Source organism: Pavona decussata, unplaced genomic scaffold, assembly GCF_977016875.1.
Source record: "Pavona decussata unplaced genomic scaffold, jaPavDecu1.1 SCAFFOLD_53, whole genome shotgun sequence".
Taxonomy (NCBI): domain Eukaryota; kingdom Metazoa; phylum Cnidaria; class Anthozoa; order Scleractinia; family Agariciidae; genus Pavona; species Pavona decussata.
The window spans coordinates 1,514,955-1,534,568 of record NW_028145475.1 but is presented as its reverse complement, the minus strand read 5'-3'; the positions used below and the strand labels follow the sequence as shown (position 1 = coordinate 1,534,568).

Below are 19,614 nucleotides of genomic sequence, written 5' to 3'. Positions count from 1 at the left end.
CTTCTCCACAGCCACTTACAAAACGCGCATGCAATACTGAAACGCCCTCTACGCTGAGAAAACTATCAAGTAAAAATGTATGACAAATGCCCTACTGAAAATCTTGACACGCGGACGGAAAAAAAAGAAGCAAGATTTAACTGTATTGCATGTTTTTAAAGGATTGCACAGCTTTCTGGAAAAGGTGCAAATTTATGCACTCCGCTACCAGTGAATTTTTTTGCTGATGCAAATGAGCCAAGAGGCGCAGAGAACATTCTACAGGAAGGGAGGGCGGGAATAATTATTCCTCTGAATTTTAGTTGGAGATATATAGCATGTAGCTCAATAATCTTCCTGCCGATTCGACGCCATACTATATCCGGTTGTTATACCCTAGACCAGAATTAATTTTCAAATCTTAGCGTAGGAGCGCGCACTTACTGGGAAAGGAGACCGGACTAGGACGGGGAAGGGAAAAAAGAGTGCGCCTCTCCTTGAATCATTTGACCGTACTTCGTGTTCGAATTTCTTGCCACAAATGCTATATAATCTTCAACTGAATTCAGACATGGGCTTTAACAGTGTATCAAACCTTATTTCAGTTGTACTCGTCGAAATATTAAAACCGAATTTTTCACGCACTCGCTCAGTTTTTAATTTGTAGAGCACACGTCGATGAGCATTGGTGACGTTGGCTGCATGTACGTAATCGTTCTGGTCACGGTTTGTTTCACCCTGTTTGAAAACACTACGATAAAGGAAAGATCATCGCCAATCTTTTCGCCAAAACAACAAACATTTTCACCTTGCTTGCACTAAAGAACTGGAAAAACCTTCCTTTCGAGACGGCACACGCTTGTCTTTTACAAAATGGAGTAGCCTACACCAGCCTTACACTACCACCCCAACCCTCCCTCATTGTATAATTTGATGGATCACGTCTTGGTGTGGAATTGGGCAAATCCTGTATGAGACGAGAGTCAAGTTTTTAAGGCAAAACTCATAGACCTGCGCTTTTGGACGATGGACGATCAACAGCAAAGCTAAAGTGAAACGATGCTTTGCTTACTGCGTTTCTCAGTTTTACACATCTTTAAGGACATACGTCATGCGTGTTTGTTTGCGTGCTGTGGTTAAGTGGCTTTATTGCGTCTTGTTTAAAGAACTTATAATCACTTAGCGTTACAACTGTCCCTTGGGCGCAATACAAAAAAGCACAAAGCGAAAATGTATGTCATCCAGCATCAGTGCACGGAAAAGTTGTCTATACTACCACATTGACAAAAAAAAAAAAAAAGAGTGTCAAATCGGATGATGATAAGGCAGTTTTAACCAACCTTGCATTACCCCCTCTCTTTGGTTGTTTATCACTTTTTGTATCCACCCACGCTTGATGATATTACGCTTCGGGCAAATTAGAATCAATACTCAAGTCGGTTCGCCAGCTACACAAACAATGACCTCAAATATTAGCCTTTGCTAGTAATGGTGAAAGATGTTCAATTTGTCCGTATCGAATCGAGAAACCCTTGCGGTAAAACCCCGAAAAAAACCGATGTTAAGGAAATCGGCTCTCTTTGATCGCACAACACTATCATTGTAACGACTACTGGTTTACTGCAGAAGGATCGGTTGTGTATGTGCAGTGCCGAACCCGAAAGCTTAAGACCCTTTCAAGGTGAAAGCTAAACCTAAACTTAAACATAGTTTCATCCTAGTAACGAAACAAACATCAAACCTAAGAAACGTGCAAAATTTTGGAATGATAAACAGTATCGTTGTTCAAAAAACAATTGTACATACAATGGTAAATGCAAATCTGTATTGGCTCAGTCATGGTACAATTACCACCCTACTAATGAATTCGAATGAGTACTGAATTCCTTCACATACATGTCTATCAGTTGCGGGTTGATTTTTGGGGGCTTAAAAACCCACACGAAAATAAAAGTCATTAGATATAGGAAGGAACATACGTGCCCAACACAAAAGTGCCTTGTCATCACGCTAACTGATGTTAATACCACAAACAGCAACTTTGCCATACCGTAAGAATCAATATTGCCCGCCCAGTCGTTACCGAACAATTCACAACAAACTGGAGACACTGGAATACGATTATCTAGTTAGCAATCAATAACCAAATGTAACTAAGATCTCTGATGACTTTTCCATTCTTTCAGACTCCAGAATGTGGCCAAGCTATGCGAACCCACTCTAATATTGCAACACAAAGATGCCTTTATACCTTATAGAAAATTTCGTGTTGCTGACCTGATAAAAATAAATGAAAGTTTCGCCTTAGGCAACTAACCATTGTGTTTGGATTAGAAAATGATACGGTAAAGATGTAGTCGGATGAAAGACAAACTAACCTACTATGGCCGTTAAGATCCTAATAGGATGCCCGGCTTCAGTTTTTATACTAAAGCTAAAACCCTGATAACTAACGAAATACAAACATATAAAGATTGCGGTAACAACTAATTATAATTCATTGTGACTTGAAAGCGATGCAGTAACAACGCAGCTAGTAAGCGAACGATCAGACCTTGAAACACAAAAATGCCTTAACGACTGCATCCGTGATAGTACAACAACACTTACAACACTTTATTAAAAATAGACAGTTACAAGGTGTTTATATACCTACCCGCAAATAGCTGAAGCTAGTCGAGGCGGGTAGGTATGTTTATACTAAACTAAATACAACTACATTTGGTGTTTACAACTGAATTGACTAAAATAAAAGTTAAATAAGTAGTAAACAAACAAGTGACGCAAAAAAAAAAAAGAGATTCGCTAGCTGATAGAAATTAAAGGATAGCCCGAAACCCCTTGAGTTTTTAGTCGAGTTTACGGTCTTTTTAGAACGTTTGTTAAAACAATGAAAATTGCTTCAAGGCAATTACAGCAAAACTAACCATTACGTCTGGGAAATGATGCGCGGTCTAAAGGAATGCATAATTGGTATAGCAAACAGTCATGCACTATTGAGAAAGAAACAGAAGCACGAATGATTGTTTCAATCCGTTATAAATGAGAAATTTTCTTTAAAAAGCATAACTGACTGCAATGGCTAACATGAAGTGGCTACAATTTATGTTGTCAGAAAACATTGCACGTAAAAGAGGGAGACCCATTACGTTCAGGTTTCTGACAGATACGATAGGAAATGTGTGCTAAGCGGACCCTTGCAAATATGAATTTCGGAAAGGAATCACCAGAGAAAATCATCATGGCTTGGAAACAAAAACATAGCTTATAAAATTGTGTTGAACACCGAAGATGTGTTTGTGAAGACCTGTTTACGAATTCAGGTAATATTACAGTGATACGTTATACGATTGCAAACTACATTATTGCCGTAAGAATAATTACTCCGATTATGTCTGTGCAATGATGCGGTTTAAATCAGATAATAATATAGACGTCAATAGTCAATAGTATTGTTACACCATCACAGGAAACCACTCTTGAAGGTTCCGTAAGGTTAAACAGTTGCAAACATGAGCTTTGCCTCAAACACTGCAAAACACTGAATTATGTTCTCATGGCAATATAATAACTATCATCATGGCAATCAGACTACCAGAAAACCAGAAATAATGGGTCGCAGCGTCGTTCATCACAAAAATACCGTTATCATATAAGAGCAGACTTGACAAGAATCCGGTCAACTTGTGTGCGAGGCTGAGGGGGGGAGGGTGCTCCCTATAATGGACTATACGAGAGGTTCCGCCACCCCAACCTAGTTCCCAGGGTTTCTCCTCTCCGCGAGAGTAATAACAATCTCTCTACTATTACACTCGAGTAAACGTCCATCGCCGAACCCTTCAAATCGCTAAAATCGCCGTCTTCAACCTCAAGAACGACAACACACAACATTTAAGGTAAAGATACGTTTATTTTGATGTTAAATGAGAATATTTATCGCAATCTAGTACGATAATACGAGGATTTTCGACATTCCCATACATTTCCTCTATAAATTCAAAATACAAACGGTCACACAGTTTGTGTGGGCCCCGTGTGGTTTCTACTGCAGGTATGCAAAACGGTATTAATACCTTTCCTGTCAAAAATGGTATAAAAAAAGGGTACGGGTTTGGAGGAGCCTCACCTTTTTAAACTTTCTTGAGTGCCCTCTGCCAGGCTTGTGTGCGTGCTCATAAGTGTTGCCTAGTTCCTGAATGGCTTTCTACCAGGCCATCACGGTAAATTCCTTTCACTCAGACCACGTGATTCGAAACGAAAGACAGAGTAAATCCTAGGAACTAGGCAAAGATAAGTGAGTGCAAATGTTCAATGGCATATGTATGTTAGAGGCATGACGCAAGCGGTGAGCGATCACATTGGTTTCTGGCCCTTACCATGGGTCAGTGAATTTGTAAAATCAAAATGTTGTCACACGGGCGAAGTTCCCATTTCTAACTGCATTTTGTATTCATAGTGTAAACAATACTCTTTTGATTTACTTCAGTTGAGCTGAATGAACGGATTAAAAACAGAAAACGGCAACACTAGCAAATGGAGCACTGTCATCTGTCATCTCTGTCTGCATATGGATGCAACACACACCAGGTTCCAGTTTCCTGCAAGATGGTCAAAGAAGCCACCCCAACTGCAATCGTCATGTTGTAAACTCTGGTGACTTACCATACCTTTTTATGTATCTTCGTTATGGAAGTCGGTTAAAAGATTCGGCCTCGTGACCTTAGAAGAGGAATTCAAAATGACCACGGATCCTGCGGCAACCAAAACAGTTTGTCCGAGTTTAAAATCATGGTGATTGAAATTAACTGCAAGGCTGATACTGCGTAGACAACTTAACACGACAGCGACATGATAGAGACCAAACCGAGAGTCAAAAACACAACCGTGGACTCTTTTTTGTGTCGACTCACAAAATGACAAGCTCGCGGTTGGTTTAAGTTCTTCCAAACTTTGCCCCATGAATAGGATACTCTGCCACATCGGTTCCAACTTGCCTCAAACAAAACTTCATCAAAAACAGAAAAAAGTAGTTGCATCATACAGCCCTGTTTCTTGTAATGGTAACCATGAGATGGATTTTGGTGCCTTGTTAAAGCCTTAATGTTCCATTCAATTTGTCAATGATTGAATGGATCTTGTAAAAATATTGAGAGTGGTTTATTTTATACCCAGAGAAGCACAATCATAATCTCAAAAATAATCATAATAGTGTGGAGTTATACAGTGTTTTTTATTTTATTGAGCTTTGCCATGCGAAAGAGAAAAAAAGACACAAAAAGAAGTCAAACAAACGAATAAACAAATTACACAGATGCAAAATTTAAAGAAAGAAACGAATTGGCTGGGGAAACACTACAGCTAAGGTCAATTACAGTGGTCCCTCTGGCTTAAGGTGGCCGAGCACAGTTTTCCAGTATACAGGTGTTAGTAAACAAGAAAAACGTGCAAAAGGCTTAGCTCTTCGTAAACTCAATTTAGTTGTTCGGTGATAAATGAAGAAGGATTCACAAACGAGAAACTGAGTTATTATAAGAGCAAATCTCACCTTTGTGATCCATTTGGTATAAAATCGAGGGATCGATAGTGTTTGCTTATCACAACCCTAGCGCGCGCTTAATAGCATCACTGACAGAATATGTAAGGCGCGCGCAAACTGTGTTCAGCCACCCTAAAAGGAAAACTAAATACAGTGCAACTACGAAGTCTAAAAATAATTCAGTTCCCAGTTCACGGGAACAATACCACTATACGGTTGAAGATGGCCTTGCACATTTTACCACAATACCCTGCGAACCTTAAACTGCCAATAGGCACACAGAAAGCCTTTTTTGGGAAATTCATCCCCGTGCTAACAACATTGCGTATGCTGGGATACTTTTCTCTGCGTTTTTATGAGCTTTCTCGTCGTAAACATTCTCAAAAGCACTATAGTACTACTATTAAAGTAGGTTCTTGTAGATAGACAAGGAAACGCCAGTATTACGTAATTGATCTGGGAGAGCATTCCTGATTCGGGACGATCTGGCAAAAAAGGAGTGTTGATGTGTAACAGTTTTGCATTTCTTAAGAATAAACGTGGCTACGCTACTGTTCCAGGATCTACGTAAATCTTTCTGCGTACCTCGGATCTGGTAAAGAATAGAGACCGCCATATTCTTTTGTATACCGTTATTCTAACAATAGCTCACTTATATACATATCCCTGTATCAGTCTATATTTGACCATTCTGACGAAAATCAGTATTGCGCTAGGATAATAGATCTTGTCATTTGGAGACAATCAATGACTATGCCTTTACAAAGCGGTTATTTGGTCTGGTTTAAAGAAGAAGACGTCAGTAACAAATTGTTTCGATATTTATTTCTAATAGTGAATCAACAAAACCAGTCCTGGGTCAGCCGGCACTTGTTCATGAAGGCATGCACAGTACGTGATTAGTAAAGCCGCAAGTGATTCCATTTTGCACGATTGATGTTGATTAAAACAAAGCCAGAGTTTGAGACAATTCAAAGTTTTCAATAAGTTTTCATTTTAATAAAAATCCTTCACTAAAAGTCTTCGAAAAGCCCTGCTCGTTATTTGCAGATAATTTTCCATTTCATCAAAATAAACGTGCTTTAACTTCAACGAGGTACAATATTAAGGCTCTTATCTTTCAGCCTTGAAAGTGATGTACACTCTAAACAACCGCGACAGAACGTTACTGTTACTTTCGATCGCATCGATGATCTTGAAATGTTTGCAAACGATAAAGAAAAAACAAAGAGAAACATCTGCTCTACAGCTACCCTTTTTCTCCACTGAGTTACCTCCTTATACTGCCCATCCTCTCAGCTTTTTTATGTGAAACAGACGTCATTCTCGTCGCATCAGTTGCGAGGTGGGAAACTCATAAGTTCCCCCTCTCCCTCCCCCACTTCCCACCCTTATACATTAGAACCAACTCACACATACAAATAGACACAATCAATTCCCCCTCAACAATACATGGTTACCAATAAAAACGCATGCTAGCTAGACTTGAATTAATTCGATGAGAATAATCGGAAAAGCAATCGCTAAACAGCGATTGCTATATGCTCTATCCCTGAAAAAAATAAACATAACCACGAATGACAACCATGCATGATCATCGGCTAACCCGAGGGATATTTTCTTTCGTGTGTATCCCCTGCTTATATCCCCTGTAGGGTCTCCCTATATTCCAGGATACATAAAAAGCTATCTTGTTAATATTTTGCTACACTACAAGCGAGCAATGCATATTTTACTCATGCCAGGTTTCTGCCATACGATTGGTTGATTAAACTATAAGTGAGCAAGGCTGTTGCGCCATTTCATTAAACCGAGCAGTGCAAGCTACGGTCGTGCTGGAAGTGTTAGGTGAGTTGTCAGGTATAGTGATCTTATATTGTTTCAAGGTAAAAAGGGAAGGTGAGGATTCCTTGTTTGTAATCTTCAGTGTAAAGACAACTTACAAAATGATTATGCTACAACAAAACGGAGCTTCAGTCTGAATGATTTACTAATAATAAGGAACAAACGCTTTGCTTCGAGCTACTGTACATGTTCGAGTTATTTTTAATAAAACCTCAAAACGAAGTCCAAGCATTGTTTTGTAAAATTTAAGTATTATCTGAAGTAAGTTTTACATTGGAAAGCAAAAAGTATTGACATAAATATTAAAGAGATAAAAACAGCTGATGAGAACAGAAATCTGGTCACAGTATTTTAATTGAAAACCCTTTTATATTTTATACTTCTTTCCTTGACATCATGGGTGTGGCTATTATCCGTTAAACATCACTATTTTACTCGTTGCAAATATTTGTTGAATTTGCCAGTGAGTTTTTCTTTTAGTTTATCTTATTTCAGCTTTTAAAAATTTATAGCCTCTTTGTCTTTTAGTACTGTATTCCTTCACGATGTCACTGGATGCCAGAAATGCAAAACTCATTCATTTCTGAGTATTGGTCCGTAACAGTCAACCTCTCGTAAACTTATCTTCTAATTCGATCGGCTCTTGATGAACACACTCGGAAGTGCTTTGAAGATTCCACTATTAAACTGCGCTTCCTGCTGGCACGAAATAGATATGCACGAAATGTGTATGCTAAATGTTATGAGGACTGCATCGCACAAGAAAAACACCTGTGCTAACGCGGAAAGGGAACCAATTAAGCTTCTTTGGTTGGCAATCTACAGGACTACTTCTTACTATAGAGTGTAAATAATCTGAGCCTTAGAAACTGTACTGATTATACACCAGTGGTCGCCGGATAAAGAACGCTCATTGACCTGCTAATTTAGTGAAAAGTTGAAAGCAATCCAAGCAAGTCATTTTCGCCGCAGTGCACTTGCTACTATTCACTCTAGTCTCTCCTAAAATGAAAAATGTCCCCCCTCCTTCTAATTTCAATGCATGACACTTTCATTGCCTTGAGATCAGTTATTATTAAGAGACAAAAAGTACAAGTGACTCCGAGTGATCTATCTACATGCAAAAAGGAAAAAAGCTTCAGGAAAGCGCCAAACTTTAACGAAAAGTAATAAAAACCAATAACACAATACTAACAAGAGCTAAAAGCATATGAGCTAGTGTAAGAAAATTAATTTTTCTTCATTTAAAAATGGGATTTTCCATTTTCTGAAAAAGGCCTGTCAAAAATTGGTTGCCATGATAACACCAAATTCAAAGACTGACTAACTAACCACATCAATCTGTTCCCAGAAAAATGTTTGAACAGGTCATCCAGTTTCATGGCGTTTGCGCAAATATAAAAGGTTATGTAGGTACAAAGTTGCCGCAGGCTCATCATCTCCGCGGCTCATCTTTGATTCTTGGACACTATTGAAGCGGCATATTGGACAAGAAGGGGTAAAACATAGGGAGACCTGTTTTAGAATTTAGCGTACATCATGACGTACAGCATAGATGCAGAAAAAAATTATAATACTTGAGCCTTTAAGATTTTCTTTTTATAAGACAATCTCATTGAAAGTGTTTGATCGATACATTTTTGTGAAAATAGACGCCGAATAATAAGGAGGCCAAAAAGATAATAACATACAAGGCAGTTAATGATTCAATTATTGGTAAGCAAAGCAGTTGATAGCTCAGTTCGATCAAAGAGTTAAAATCCTTTTGAGATTCACTTTTTATGACGCAAAGCATCGAAAGTGTTTAATTAAAAATCAACGCAGTAATAAGGTTTCCTCTTACCATCATCAACACCGCGTAAATATTGCTGAGTTTTTGCTGGACTAATTTTTCTTAATTTAATTCTATCCTCAGCCGATCAAAGAAGAAATGAACACGGTTCCCTATAAAGTGCCTCTCGCCTTGTTGTCATTATTGGTGATGTCCGTCCAGGTACTTTTTGCAGCGGCGAACAACAAAACCAAGCAACCATCATACAACATGGTGAGTCACTTATTGAGTTTACAATGACTCAAAAATGCCTTTCTAACACTCAGGGCATATCGAATGTCATATCTTAACAAATATTGATTTACTGTCAGCCGTTAATAAACAATAAAAAGAATACATTTTGATGCTGCAACTCAAAAGATAAATAAATACAAACACGCAGCTTAGTCAGTTTCAGTGGCTGGAGGTTTCGTTCTCGATTAGGGAATTTTGATTACCTACAGGTGGGACTACTGTCTAACAAAAGCATCAAAGGACAAGATCAAGCTGTGGGATTTCTCTCCTGTAAACGGAAAGGACAGCTCGATTTCAATTTCATTATCAGACCGTAATCTCCTCAGCCCCAACCTCGTAAGATCAAGAATCTCCGCTAACTTCTCTTGCTGACAGAGAATTAGATACGTTAATATTTGCTACCCGAGAGGGGCTTTTGTTGAAAATTAAGTGATTAATAGGCCCGCAGTAACTGGCTCACGCTGTTGCGGAATCCCTGCCACTTTTTCTTTCTTACTTTGTTTGATTATCTGAATATATTTATATTGTGTTGGCGAAGCTAATAAAATAAAATAAATTGTAAAACCGATCACAAAAGCAAAGAATCTCAGTAAAACATAATTACTTACGAAAATTCAGTCGTCACAATTAATGTTGGTCCTCATGTAATGTGGCTACAATATCGATCAAAAACCACCAGAGGAAAATGACGGGAAATGTCATTTATTTGTATACTCAGAAATCCTTAAGTCATGTTATTGTCAGAACTTTATTTTTATTAAATCGTTTGAAATGAACCCCCCCCCCCCCCCCCGGGGGAAGGGTGGTTCAAAGTATAATCTAAACAGGAGATACGTAGAAAGCTGAGGTATAGTAAGTTCATCAAACAAGTCCTTGTTGTGAGGTTTTTAGGAACAGCGGATTTCAGTTTATAGTGACTGGGACAGTTAACTTTGAGAAGTATGATGTTTGTAGTTGTTTCCTTTTTGTGTGGATTAAGAACGGGCACTGTTTTGTGCAGTCAATCTCGATACAATTTACTGCAGATACTTTTATTTATGCACGGACTATCAAGATAGACTTCTAAAGCATATATTAACAGAATTGTCATCTTTTTATTAAACTACCAGCCTCCTCTATTCTGTTTTGGCGGTTCACCCGGCATGCATGGCAACCCTGGTTCTCCTGGGGTACCAGGCCGCGATGGACGTGATGGCCGTGAAGGAGCCAAAGGTGATCAGGGAAACCCAGGGAAGACTGGACCCCAGGGTCCTCCTGGTGTAAATGGACAAGATGGTACTAAAGGAGAACCTGGTGTCCAGGGCCCTCCTGGTCCAAAGGGAGAGCGCGGACAGAAAGGGGCAAGTAGACTTCCTGAGACTCCAGGTCTGATGCCTTTTAAGAACTGGAAAGAGTGCGCCTGGAAAGACTTGAACGATGGGAAAGACATTGGTCGGATCAAGGTAAGTTATACAACATCATAAAGACATGTTGTGTTTAATCGTTTTTGTTAAGGGACTGTGCAATAACTAGCAGGAGCGGGGTAATCGGGAACGGGAGGGGGCCGCAATATAGAATGACATCCTAATAGATTGGGGGGGGGGCAAAATTTTGACCACACAAAGGAGGGGGTAATGTCTAATTTTCATTCAAACTCAACGGTGAACCTGTACTACTAAACACAATATGGAAATATAACAAATTAACAAGAGCTTAGCTTTATTGCTGATTTTATTCATCTTTTGGCAGAGTTATGAAGCACTGAAACGCTTCCCTAAAGAAGTACGGAAGAAAGCTCTTTTAACACTTAACACTTGTAAAACCAAATCAAGAAAGTTTTTGAAAATAAGTTAAATTTTTTATCCTTTTTAATTTTAATTGTAACATTTGTAGATTGTATGTTTTATTAGGAACGTCCTCCATAGGGCGAACCTCTGACGTTTCCTTTTATGTTCTTACAGAATAAATTGTTATTATTGTTGTACAGGACTGCGTGTTCACCAAGAACTTCTCTGACACAGCTCTTCGCGTATCCTGGACTGGTGCCCTGAGGATCTACAGGTGTAATGCCTGTTGCAAACGCTGGTACTTTACATTCAACGGTGCTGAATGTTCAGCTCCTCTGCCAATTGACGGCATCGTTTACATGTGGCAAGGCAACGGTCAAGATCTTCACCGTGTCCGCCATATTGAAGGGCATTGTAACAACATCCAAAAAGGAAGGGTGCGCGTGGAATTCTGGGTCGGCAATTGTTACGGTGGTGGTATCCCTGGTGATGCAATGACAGGTTGGCAATCTGTGTCCCGGATCTTCGTTGAAGAGGTTCCCATAGCTCAGGCATAGATCTCTCTCAATCCATCCATCCTGTGTAAACGCTTCAGTAATGGACGCTAGCTAACAAGTTCTTCTAAGTAGTCAAGCAGATTGACGGGATATTAAAATTATTAAAATTATCGTGGGCTTTCTAATTGTAAACTTGCTTGCTGGTGATAAATAAACTCAGGATGTTTGAAAACAAATGTGTATTTTTTGTAAGTTTGTTTATTTGTTTATTTCTCGTTTTTTTATTTCTTCTGGGTTCTGTTTTCTCTTTTTAGTTACCTGTTTTGCTGTTTTTCGTTCTTGCATTCATTTTTTTTTGCTTACAGCCATTATAACCATCTAAACAAAGATCAGTATTCCTTGACAAGTGTTCCATGGTTCTGAAGTACATACGCGATAACCCACTGACATATCCATACATACCTATATTTAACCAACCCCAGCCATATAAAACAAAATTATTTAACAGGTTTAAAAATTAGAGTTGAATCAATCAAACAGTAGCTAACAATACTGATTAATAGTAATTACAGAAGTATTGGCAAAAAGAATCAAGTGTCATCAATGAACTTTGCGAAGAGCACTAATTAGGAACACTTTTCAGAGCGAATTGGAATTTAGAAGTGTTGGTTTTTGAAGAGAGGAGAAAACTGGATTAAAAAGAATTCATACCCGTCGTAGCCGGGACTTAAATGATTTCAGCTCATGACCTTTCTGATTCGCTTTGAGAACAACAGTCTGTCCCGCCAATCCTATCCTAAATGTAGCTGCGTTATTGTTCCAGGATATACGTAAATCTTCCTGTGTACCTCGGACCGCCATATCATTTTGTATACCGTTATTCTAACAATAGCTCACTTATATACATATCCCTGTATCAGTCTATATTTGACCATTCTGACGAAAATCAGTATTGCCATAGGATAACAGATCTTGTCATTTGGAGACAATCAGTGACTATGCCTTTACAAAGCGGTTATTTGGTCTGGTTTAAAGAAAAAGATGTCAGTAACAAATTGTTACGATATTTATTTCTAATAGTGCGTAAACAAAACCAATCCTGGGTTAGCCGGCGTGCGTTCATGAAGGCATGCACAGTACGGGATTAGTAAAGCCACAAGTGATTCAATTTGGCACGATTGATGTTGATTAAAACAAAGCCAGAGTTTGAGACAATTCAAAGTTTTCAAGTTCATTTTTAATAAAAATCCTTCACTAAAAGTCTTTGAAAAGCGCTGCTCATTATTTGCAGATAATTTTCCATTTCATCAAAATAAACGTGCTTTAACTTCAACGAAGTACAATATTAGGGCTCTTGTCTTTCAGTCTTAAAAGTGATGTACAGTCTAAACAACCGCGACAAAACATTACTGTCACTTTTGCGTTGATGATCATGAAATGTTTGCAAACGATACTCTACAGCTACTCTTTCTCTCCAATGACTAGTCTCCTTATACTGCCCATCTTCTCAGCTTTTTTATGAGAAACAAACGTCGTTCTCGTCCTTCAGTCGCGAAGAGGAAAACTCATTCATACAACTTACACATACAAATAGACACAATCAACTCTCGCCTCAACAATAGATGATTACCTATAAAAAAGCATGCTAGCTACACTTGAATTAATTCGATGAGAATGATTAGAAAAGCCATTGCTAAACAGCGATTGCTATATGCTCTATCTCTAAAAATAATCCTAACTACAAATGGCAACCATGCATGATCATCAGCTAACCCGAGGGATATTTTCTTTCGTGTATATCCCCTGCTTATACCCCCTGTAGGGTCTCCCTATATTCCGGGATACATAACAAGCTATCTTGTTTATATTTTGCTACACTTCAAGCGAGCAATGCATATTTTACTCATGCCAGGTTTCTGCCATACGATTGGTTGATAAAACTATAAGTGAGCAAGGCTGTTGCGCCATATAACTAAACCGAGCAGTGTAAGCTACGGTCGTGCTGGAAGTGTTAGGTGAGTTGTCAGGTATATAGTGAATCTTATATTGTTTGAGGGTGAATAGGAAAGGAGAAGAATCCTTGTTTGTAATCTTCAGTGTAAAGACAACTTACGAAATAATTATACTACAGCAAAACAGGGCTTCAGTCTGAATTATTTACTTATAATAAGGAACAAACGCTTTGCTTCGAGCTACTGTACATGTTCGAGTTATTTTCAATAAAACCTCAAAACGAAGTCCAAGCATTGTTTTGTAAAATTTAAGTATTAGCTGCAGTAAGTTTTACATTGGAAAGCAGAAAGTATTGACATAAATATTAAAGAGATAAAAACAGCTGATGAAAACAGAAATCTGGTCACAGTATTTTAATTGAAAACCCTTTTATTTTTATGCTTCTTTCCTTGACATCATGGGTGTGGCTATTATCTGTTAAACATCACTATTTTACTTCTTGCAAATATTTGTTGAATTTGCCAGTAAGTTTTTCTTTTAGTTTATCTTATTTCAGCTTTTAAAAATTTATAGCCTCTTTGTCTTTCAGTACTGTTTTCCTTCACGATTTCACTGAATACCAGAAATGCAAAACTCATTCATTTCTGAGTATTGGTTCCTAAGAATCAACCTCTCGTAAACTTATCTTCTAATTCGATCGGCTCTTGATGAACACACTCGGAAGTGCTTTGAAGAGGCCAATATGTAGGTGCGCTTTCTGCTGGCACGAAATGTGTATGCTTAATGTTATGAGGACTGCATCGCACAGGGAAAACACCTGTACTACCACGGCAAGGAAACCAAGCTGATTTGGTTGGCAATCTACAGGACTACTAACTATAGAGCTTTAGAAACTGTACTGATTATACTCGAATGGTCGCCGGATAAAAAACGCTCATTGGCCTGCTAATTTAGTGAAAAGTTGAAAGCAATTTAATTGTAAACAACTTCCATATGCGCGAAAACCTGATTTATAAGCTGGCCTTACGTTTTGTCCTTTCGTCTTTTAGGGGCGTACATTCACTCCCGTTATGGTGAAATTACGCAACAAAAATAACCCAGCTAAACTAAGCCCCTCCAATATATATGAATGATTTTGCCAAAGAAAATAGCTGACGATAACAATTTAACGACAAAAACATCACACATTACTGGTTTAGCTAAGTTTTTCTTAAGTTTGACTGTCATTATATTTTAATTTTTAACAGACCAGACAAATGGCACAATCTCAAATGAACCTTCCGCTGAATGTGTTATGTTTTGTGATTTTACCACTGGCTATTTTGTGTACCGCGGTGGAAAATACCAATAGCAGCATCAAGCCATCTGACAACAAGGTGAGACATCTGTCATGTTCAAAACAGGACCCATAATCGGAGATAGGGATCAGGTAAGCGTGGAGTCCACGAAAACCCACGTGCTGTAGAAAAAAAATCTATTTTTAGAAAAAATTGTACCACCCTTCACGTCATATTCCCGCGCGGATACACGCAAATTTGCGTGGGCTACTACTTTATATGGAAAATGAAGAGAAAGTCCATTTTGTTTGAACGGATGAAAAATTTTGCAATTTGTCCACGCACGATCCCAACTATTGATGCGAGTGCGTCAAGCCGGCGTATGGCTCAATTAATTCCAAAAATAGATTTTTTTGCTACAACAAATGGGGACAAGCCCTTCGATGTATCCCGTCACGGTTTCCGTCTCTGATTATGGCTCCTGGTTTCAAAACAAATTCGGTTCCCTTCCATTTCTTTACGAAATTAAGGCCCGTTCAAGAATAAGATCCATGTAATTTCCTTTTACCAAATCAAAATGCCATTAATTCAGTTAACCTTGGTAACCCGAGCTTTTGCAATTTGTTTTCACACTTAAAGTTTTTATCGCCAAGTGGCATCTAGTAACACTGATGGTATGAAGAGTAAGCTGCTTATAATTATAACTTGATACGAAATTCATTTTTTGACCAGCCTCTAGTGTGTTATGGTGGACAACCGGGTGTAAATGGTATTCCAGGCGTAAATGGCATCCCAGGAACCTCTGGGGCAGCTGGCCGCGACGGACGTGATGGAGCCAAGGGAGAACAGGGGAGCGGGGGAAAGACTGGACCCCAGGGACCTCCCGGTGCTGAAGGACAGAAAGGAGAACCTGGGATCCAGGGTCCAGCCGGTCAAAAAGGAAGGCGAGGGGAGAAAGGAGAGAGTGGAAACCCAGAATCCTCACACATGAATTGGAAAGAATGCACGTGGAGACGAGGGGATGGTAGAGACACGGGCGAGATATACGTAAGTGATTTATTTTCAAATAATATTGCAAGTACTCTGAAGGGCAAATAAGTTGAATTGAAACAATGTGTGGAGCATAAAAAAAACTTAAGAAAACCGAGAAGAAAATGAGTTGCCAAACGTCACCAACATTCAAGAAATTGGCCTCAGTTTTATTGAATGAAGCTTTGCATTTATATGTTAATTTACAAATTATGAAAAGATGCAAAAGTTGTAGAACGAAGGGAGGAACTGGTTGGTTTAACTAGAGACTGTACGTTAATTCATTATGGTTATTTTCATATTACAGAGCTGCGAATTTGTAAAGAACTACACACAGAGTGCCCTCCATGTCTACTTCGCTGGTAACCTTCGGATTGCTGGCTGTGACTCATGCTGCAGTCGTTGGTATTTCACCTTCAATGGCGCCGAGTGCAGCTCTCCTGGGTCCATTGATGGGGCATTCTACATGGCAAAAGGAATTGGCCACGACCTCCATCGTCACCGTCACATTGAAGGTCACTGTAATGGAATTCACAAGGGCAGAGTGCGAGTGGGATTCTGGGTTGGAAAGTGCATAACTGGTCACAAAATTGCCGACGCTTATACGGGCTGGCACTCAATGGTCCGTATCTTTGTTGAGGAAGTGGCGAAAGCTCAACAGTAAGCACGACACGTGTGGCCAACTAGACTTTCGAAGACTTGAAGAAATTGATCTCTTGGAAACAAAAAGGAGAGCAAGAAACAAAGAAAACCTGCATACCAATAGGTTTAAAGCTCACAGCTCACTAACATGTTTGTCTCCATATTGTTTAAAAAGCACAATGCTCGTTAACTTTCAATACATTGTATAATGATAACGTTATGACATAAATAAAGCATAAAAAAATTGTGAAAATCTCTTTAATGTCAGGAAATCCTTGAGTTACTCTTTCCATAAAACTTTGTTCTAATCACGGTTAGATTTCATTTAATAATAATGCCGCTGTTCCTAGCAACATTACTTTAAGAATTCAGTTTGTCGGTTATGTCACGCCAAGTTCTACTTGACTTAGAAATCAACCTACATCAATCGATGTACGTGGACATGGAATCATTGTAAGAGGTCTCAATGGGGTTAACCGTTAGCCGTAAAACGACCAAACATTTTAGTCCTTAGGCGTAGGAAAGGGAAAATTTTAACTGTTAGTCGTAAAAATAAGTTAATCGTCAAAAAAATTCTTATCCACTATTTGCATTTTTGAGATTGTCAAGATCGCTTGTTAAGGCTTTTTGTGTCTTGTCTAGTGGCTGACGTACCCTATTTCATCGATCCGGGAAAGGTCGTTAGAGACCTACAGACCTCAAAAATGTGTTTTGCAACAATGAAACTAATTTTGAACGTTCAAAGCAACTATACCTTTTTTCTCATTTGTCTGTTAAAACGACCAAACATTTTAGTCCTCAGGCGTAGTAAAGGGGAAATTTTAACTGTTAGTCGTAAAAATAAGTTAATCGTAAAAAAATTCCTTTCCACTATTTGAATTTAAGAGATTGTCAAGATCGCATGGTAGGGCTTTTTGTGTCTTATCTAGTAGGTAACGTACCCTATTTCAGCCTGTTATCATCCGGGAAAGGTCGTTAGAGACCTACAGACTTTAAAAATGTGTTTTGCAACAATGAAAACTAATTTTGAGCATTTAAAGCACGTGCGCTTTTTTTTTTCAGATGTCTACTAACCGTAACGGAGAGAAATTAACCGTTAGCAGTAGAAAAGCTAAAACATTAGCCGTCAACCATAAATGGTTCCAACCCATTGAGACCCTCTTGTAACGCAATCTCACTCGGGATCTGTGAATTGACAACGAGGTTGGTGATATGAAGCCTTGTTAACAGACGTGTTCTTACCTCCTCCCCCTCCCGTTCTCTTATAACAATCATCGTATAAAGACCGTTAAATCAATCACACTGTAGTAACCCCAAGAGGAGTTCACTTATATTTGACCGTTTTACCGAGAAATCACAATTTAGGATAGTTAAACACTTCGTATGCCATGCTAGTCAACATACATTTATAGTCAACATCTCATAAATATATGCTGACTAGCAGTACGAAACGTCAAGTTGTATAAAATGCGCAAGCTTATTATGTTTATCACCGCTGTTTGTACTTTGTTTCAAGTCAACTTTTATTTCATATGATTGGTTAGTAAAACTATAACAGGGAAGGGCCGTTTCGCAAAAACATTTGTCAGTTAAAGTGAAAGTGAAAGTGAAAGTGAAAGTGAAAGTGAAAGTGAAAGTGAAAGTGAAAGTGAAAGTGAAAATAATATTGGAAGCCTGAACAGCACGGCAGCTAAACGTAACTCACTATAACCAAACGACTTTCTCATAACTACAAACGAAAAGTTAGCTTTGAGCTGCCATGTTGTATTTCGGTAAGCGGCCTCGAATATTGAAATGGAAGCATTGTAATGTAAACATATGCAAAGCAGCTAGCTGTGAATTCATATTGTACCGTAATCCTATAGCTATATTGTGGTTCGAGAAAGCTATAAAAAGGAATCATAGTTTTCTTGGAGTAAATAGATTTATTTCTTCACATGGGTGTGGTTAAAATCAGCGAGGCAAACCTCGTGGTTTCACCTTTTGAAGATTCCTCTTTGTCTGTAATTTTCCGCTTTCTTTGTTTACATTTTATTCCTGATTTTGATACGTGCTATTATAACTTGTTTGAACTTTTCTGTACGAGTGTCAGAAAACGGGATATTAAGAATAAGTGACTGATGATAAATATTGCTTTTTAGAGTGACCTCTTAAAAAAATATCTCAGATTCGATCGCTTGGCCGATGATCAACATGATATGAAGTTTTGTCATAGGGGCTAATATGCAAGACGCTTTTATCCGAGACGTGTTCAAAAACACGAAATTCATAGAGGTTGTGACTCCATAATACCAATTCCCAAAAATAATAATCTGGAAGAAATTCAAAATCAATATACAACGATTGACCAAATTTGTCAAGGTTTCATTCCTATCTGTCAGTAACTGAAAAATGTTTCCCTGGACAATACATTAACCGCAAAACAATGTCAACAACAACTATTACCTTATCTTACCAGCAGCGATCCTAAAAATTACATTTTCTTACACTACTTTTATTAGATTTAAAGGTCCACGTATGGACCGACAAAAATTGCAAAGCCGACTGTATTTCAAGTCGTCTTGCGGGGTATTGGGAAAAGTTTTCAATCAGCAATAACCGCGCCTCGGGTGAACCTCACTGGCTACGGTAATGCCACTGCGCAAAGCTGAATGAATCGGGTCTCAGTAAGTCATTTCAAGCAATCAATCATACTATCAATGTGGGATCTAATCGCATTTTTTCAGTTTCCGTACCTTGGAGATTTTCGTCTTAAAGAAAGCTTTTCAATTTCTTTTTTAAATTGTTAAAAATTTTAATCTTTATAATTCAGCTTATTAAGAATAGTTTGGACAAAACTATGACGTTAAAACTGCGTTATTTAAAGTTGGTTGACAAATTGCACATGCGCATATCTATTATATTCTATTAGGTGTGGTTTACGCAATATGAAAAACTGATAGTAAGCTATTGGATGGAAGTTGTAAGTATCAAAAACGTTTCACGAAACGTCGACCCCTCAGAATTGCAACTGGACATCGTGCAA

The 19,614-nt window shown here is 38.5% G+C and overlaps 2 protein-coding genes and 1 non-coding gene across 11 annotated transcripts in view; 2 read left to right on the top strand and 1 right to left on the bottom strand.

Moving 5' to 3' along the window:
• The first annotated feature begins 7,221 nt into the window (after positions 1–7,221).
• LOC146480388 (collagen triple helix repeat-containing protein 1-like) overlaps positions 7,222–19,614 on the top strand; it is a 32,014-nt gene continuing 19,621 nt past the window's right edge. Inside the window, exons 1-4 of one of the 5 annotated variants that reach the window (XM_085109545.1) lie at positions 7,222–7,363; positions 9,276–9,404; positions 10,535–10,867; positions 11,392–11,924. In XM_085109545.1, coding sequence (XP_084965671.1) covers positions 9,291–9,404; positions 10,535–10,867; positions 11,392–11,748 — 804 coding nt within the window. In that variant the 5' untranslated portion in view covers positions 7,222–7,363; positions 9,276–9,290 and the 3' untranslated portion in view covers positions 11,749–11,924. Of the gene's footprint in view, positions 7,376–8,720; positions 9,077–9,275; positions 9,405–10,534; positions 10,868–11,391; positions 11,925–13,575; positions 13,704–19,614 lie in introns of those variants that run through there. The other 4 variants (XM_085109546.1, XM_085109544.1, XM_085109549.1 and 1 more) reach the window with 4 other exon arrangements.
• Positions 7,302–16,846, top strand: LOC146480391 (collagen triple helix repeat-containing protein 1-like). Of its 5 annotated transcripts, none has more exons than XM_085109552.1 (4): positions 7,302–7,363; positions 14,889–15,017; positions 15,651–15,965; positions 16,255–16,846. In XM_085109552.1, exons 2-4 carry the CDS (start codon positions 14,898–14,900, stop codon positions 16,609–16,611), a joined length of 792 nt encoding a protein of 263 aa, XP_084965678.1. In that variant the 5' UTR covers positions 7,302–7,363; positions 14,889–14,897; the 3' UTR covers positions 16,612–16,846. The 5 variants fall into 5 exon arrangements, with proteins under 5 accessions (XP_084965678.1, XP_084965677.1, XP_084965679.1 ...); XM_085109551.1 differs by having other exon boundaries at positions 7,357–7,375; XM_085109553.1 differs by lacking the exon at positions 7,302–7,363 and adding an exon at positions 13,686–13,703.
• LOC146480390 (U4 spliceosomal RNA) lies at positions 19,100–19,238 on the bottom strand. Its single transcript, XR_014864750.1, has one exon. It is a non-coding gene; the product is annotated as a U4 spliceosomal RNA (small nuclear RNA).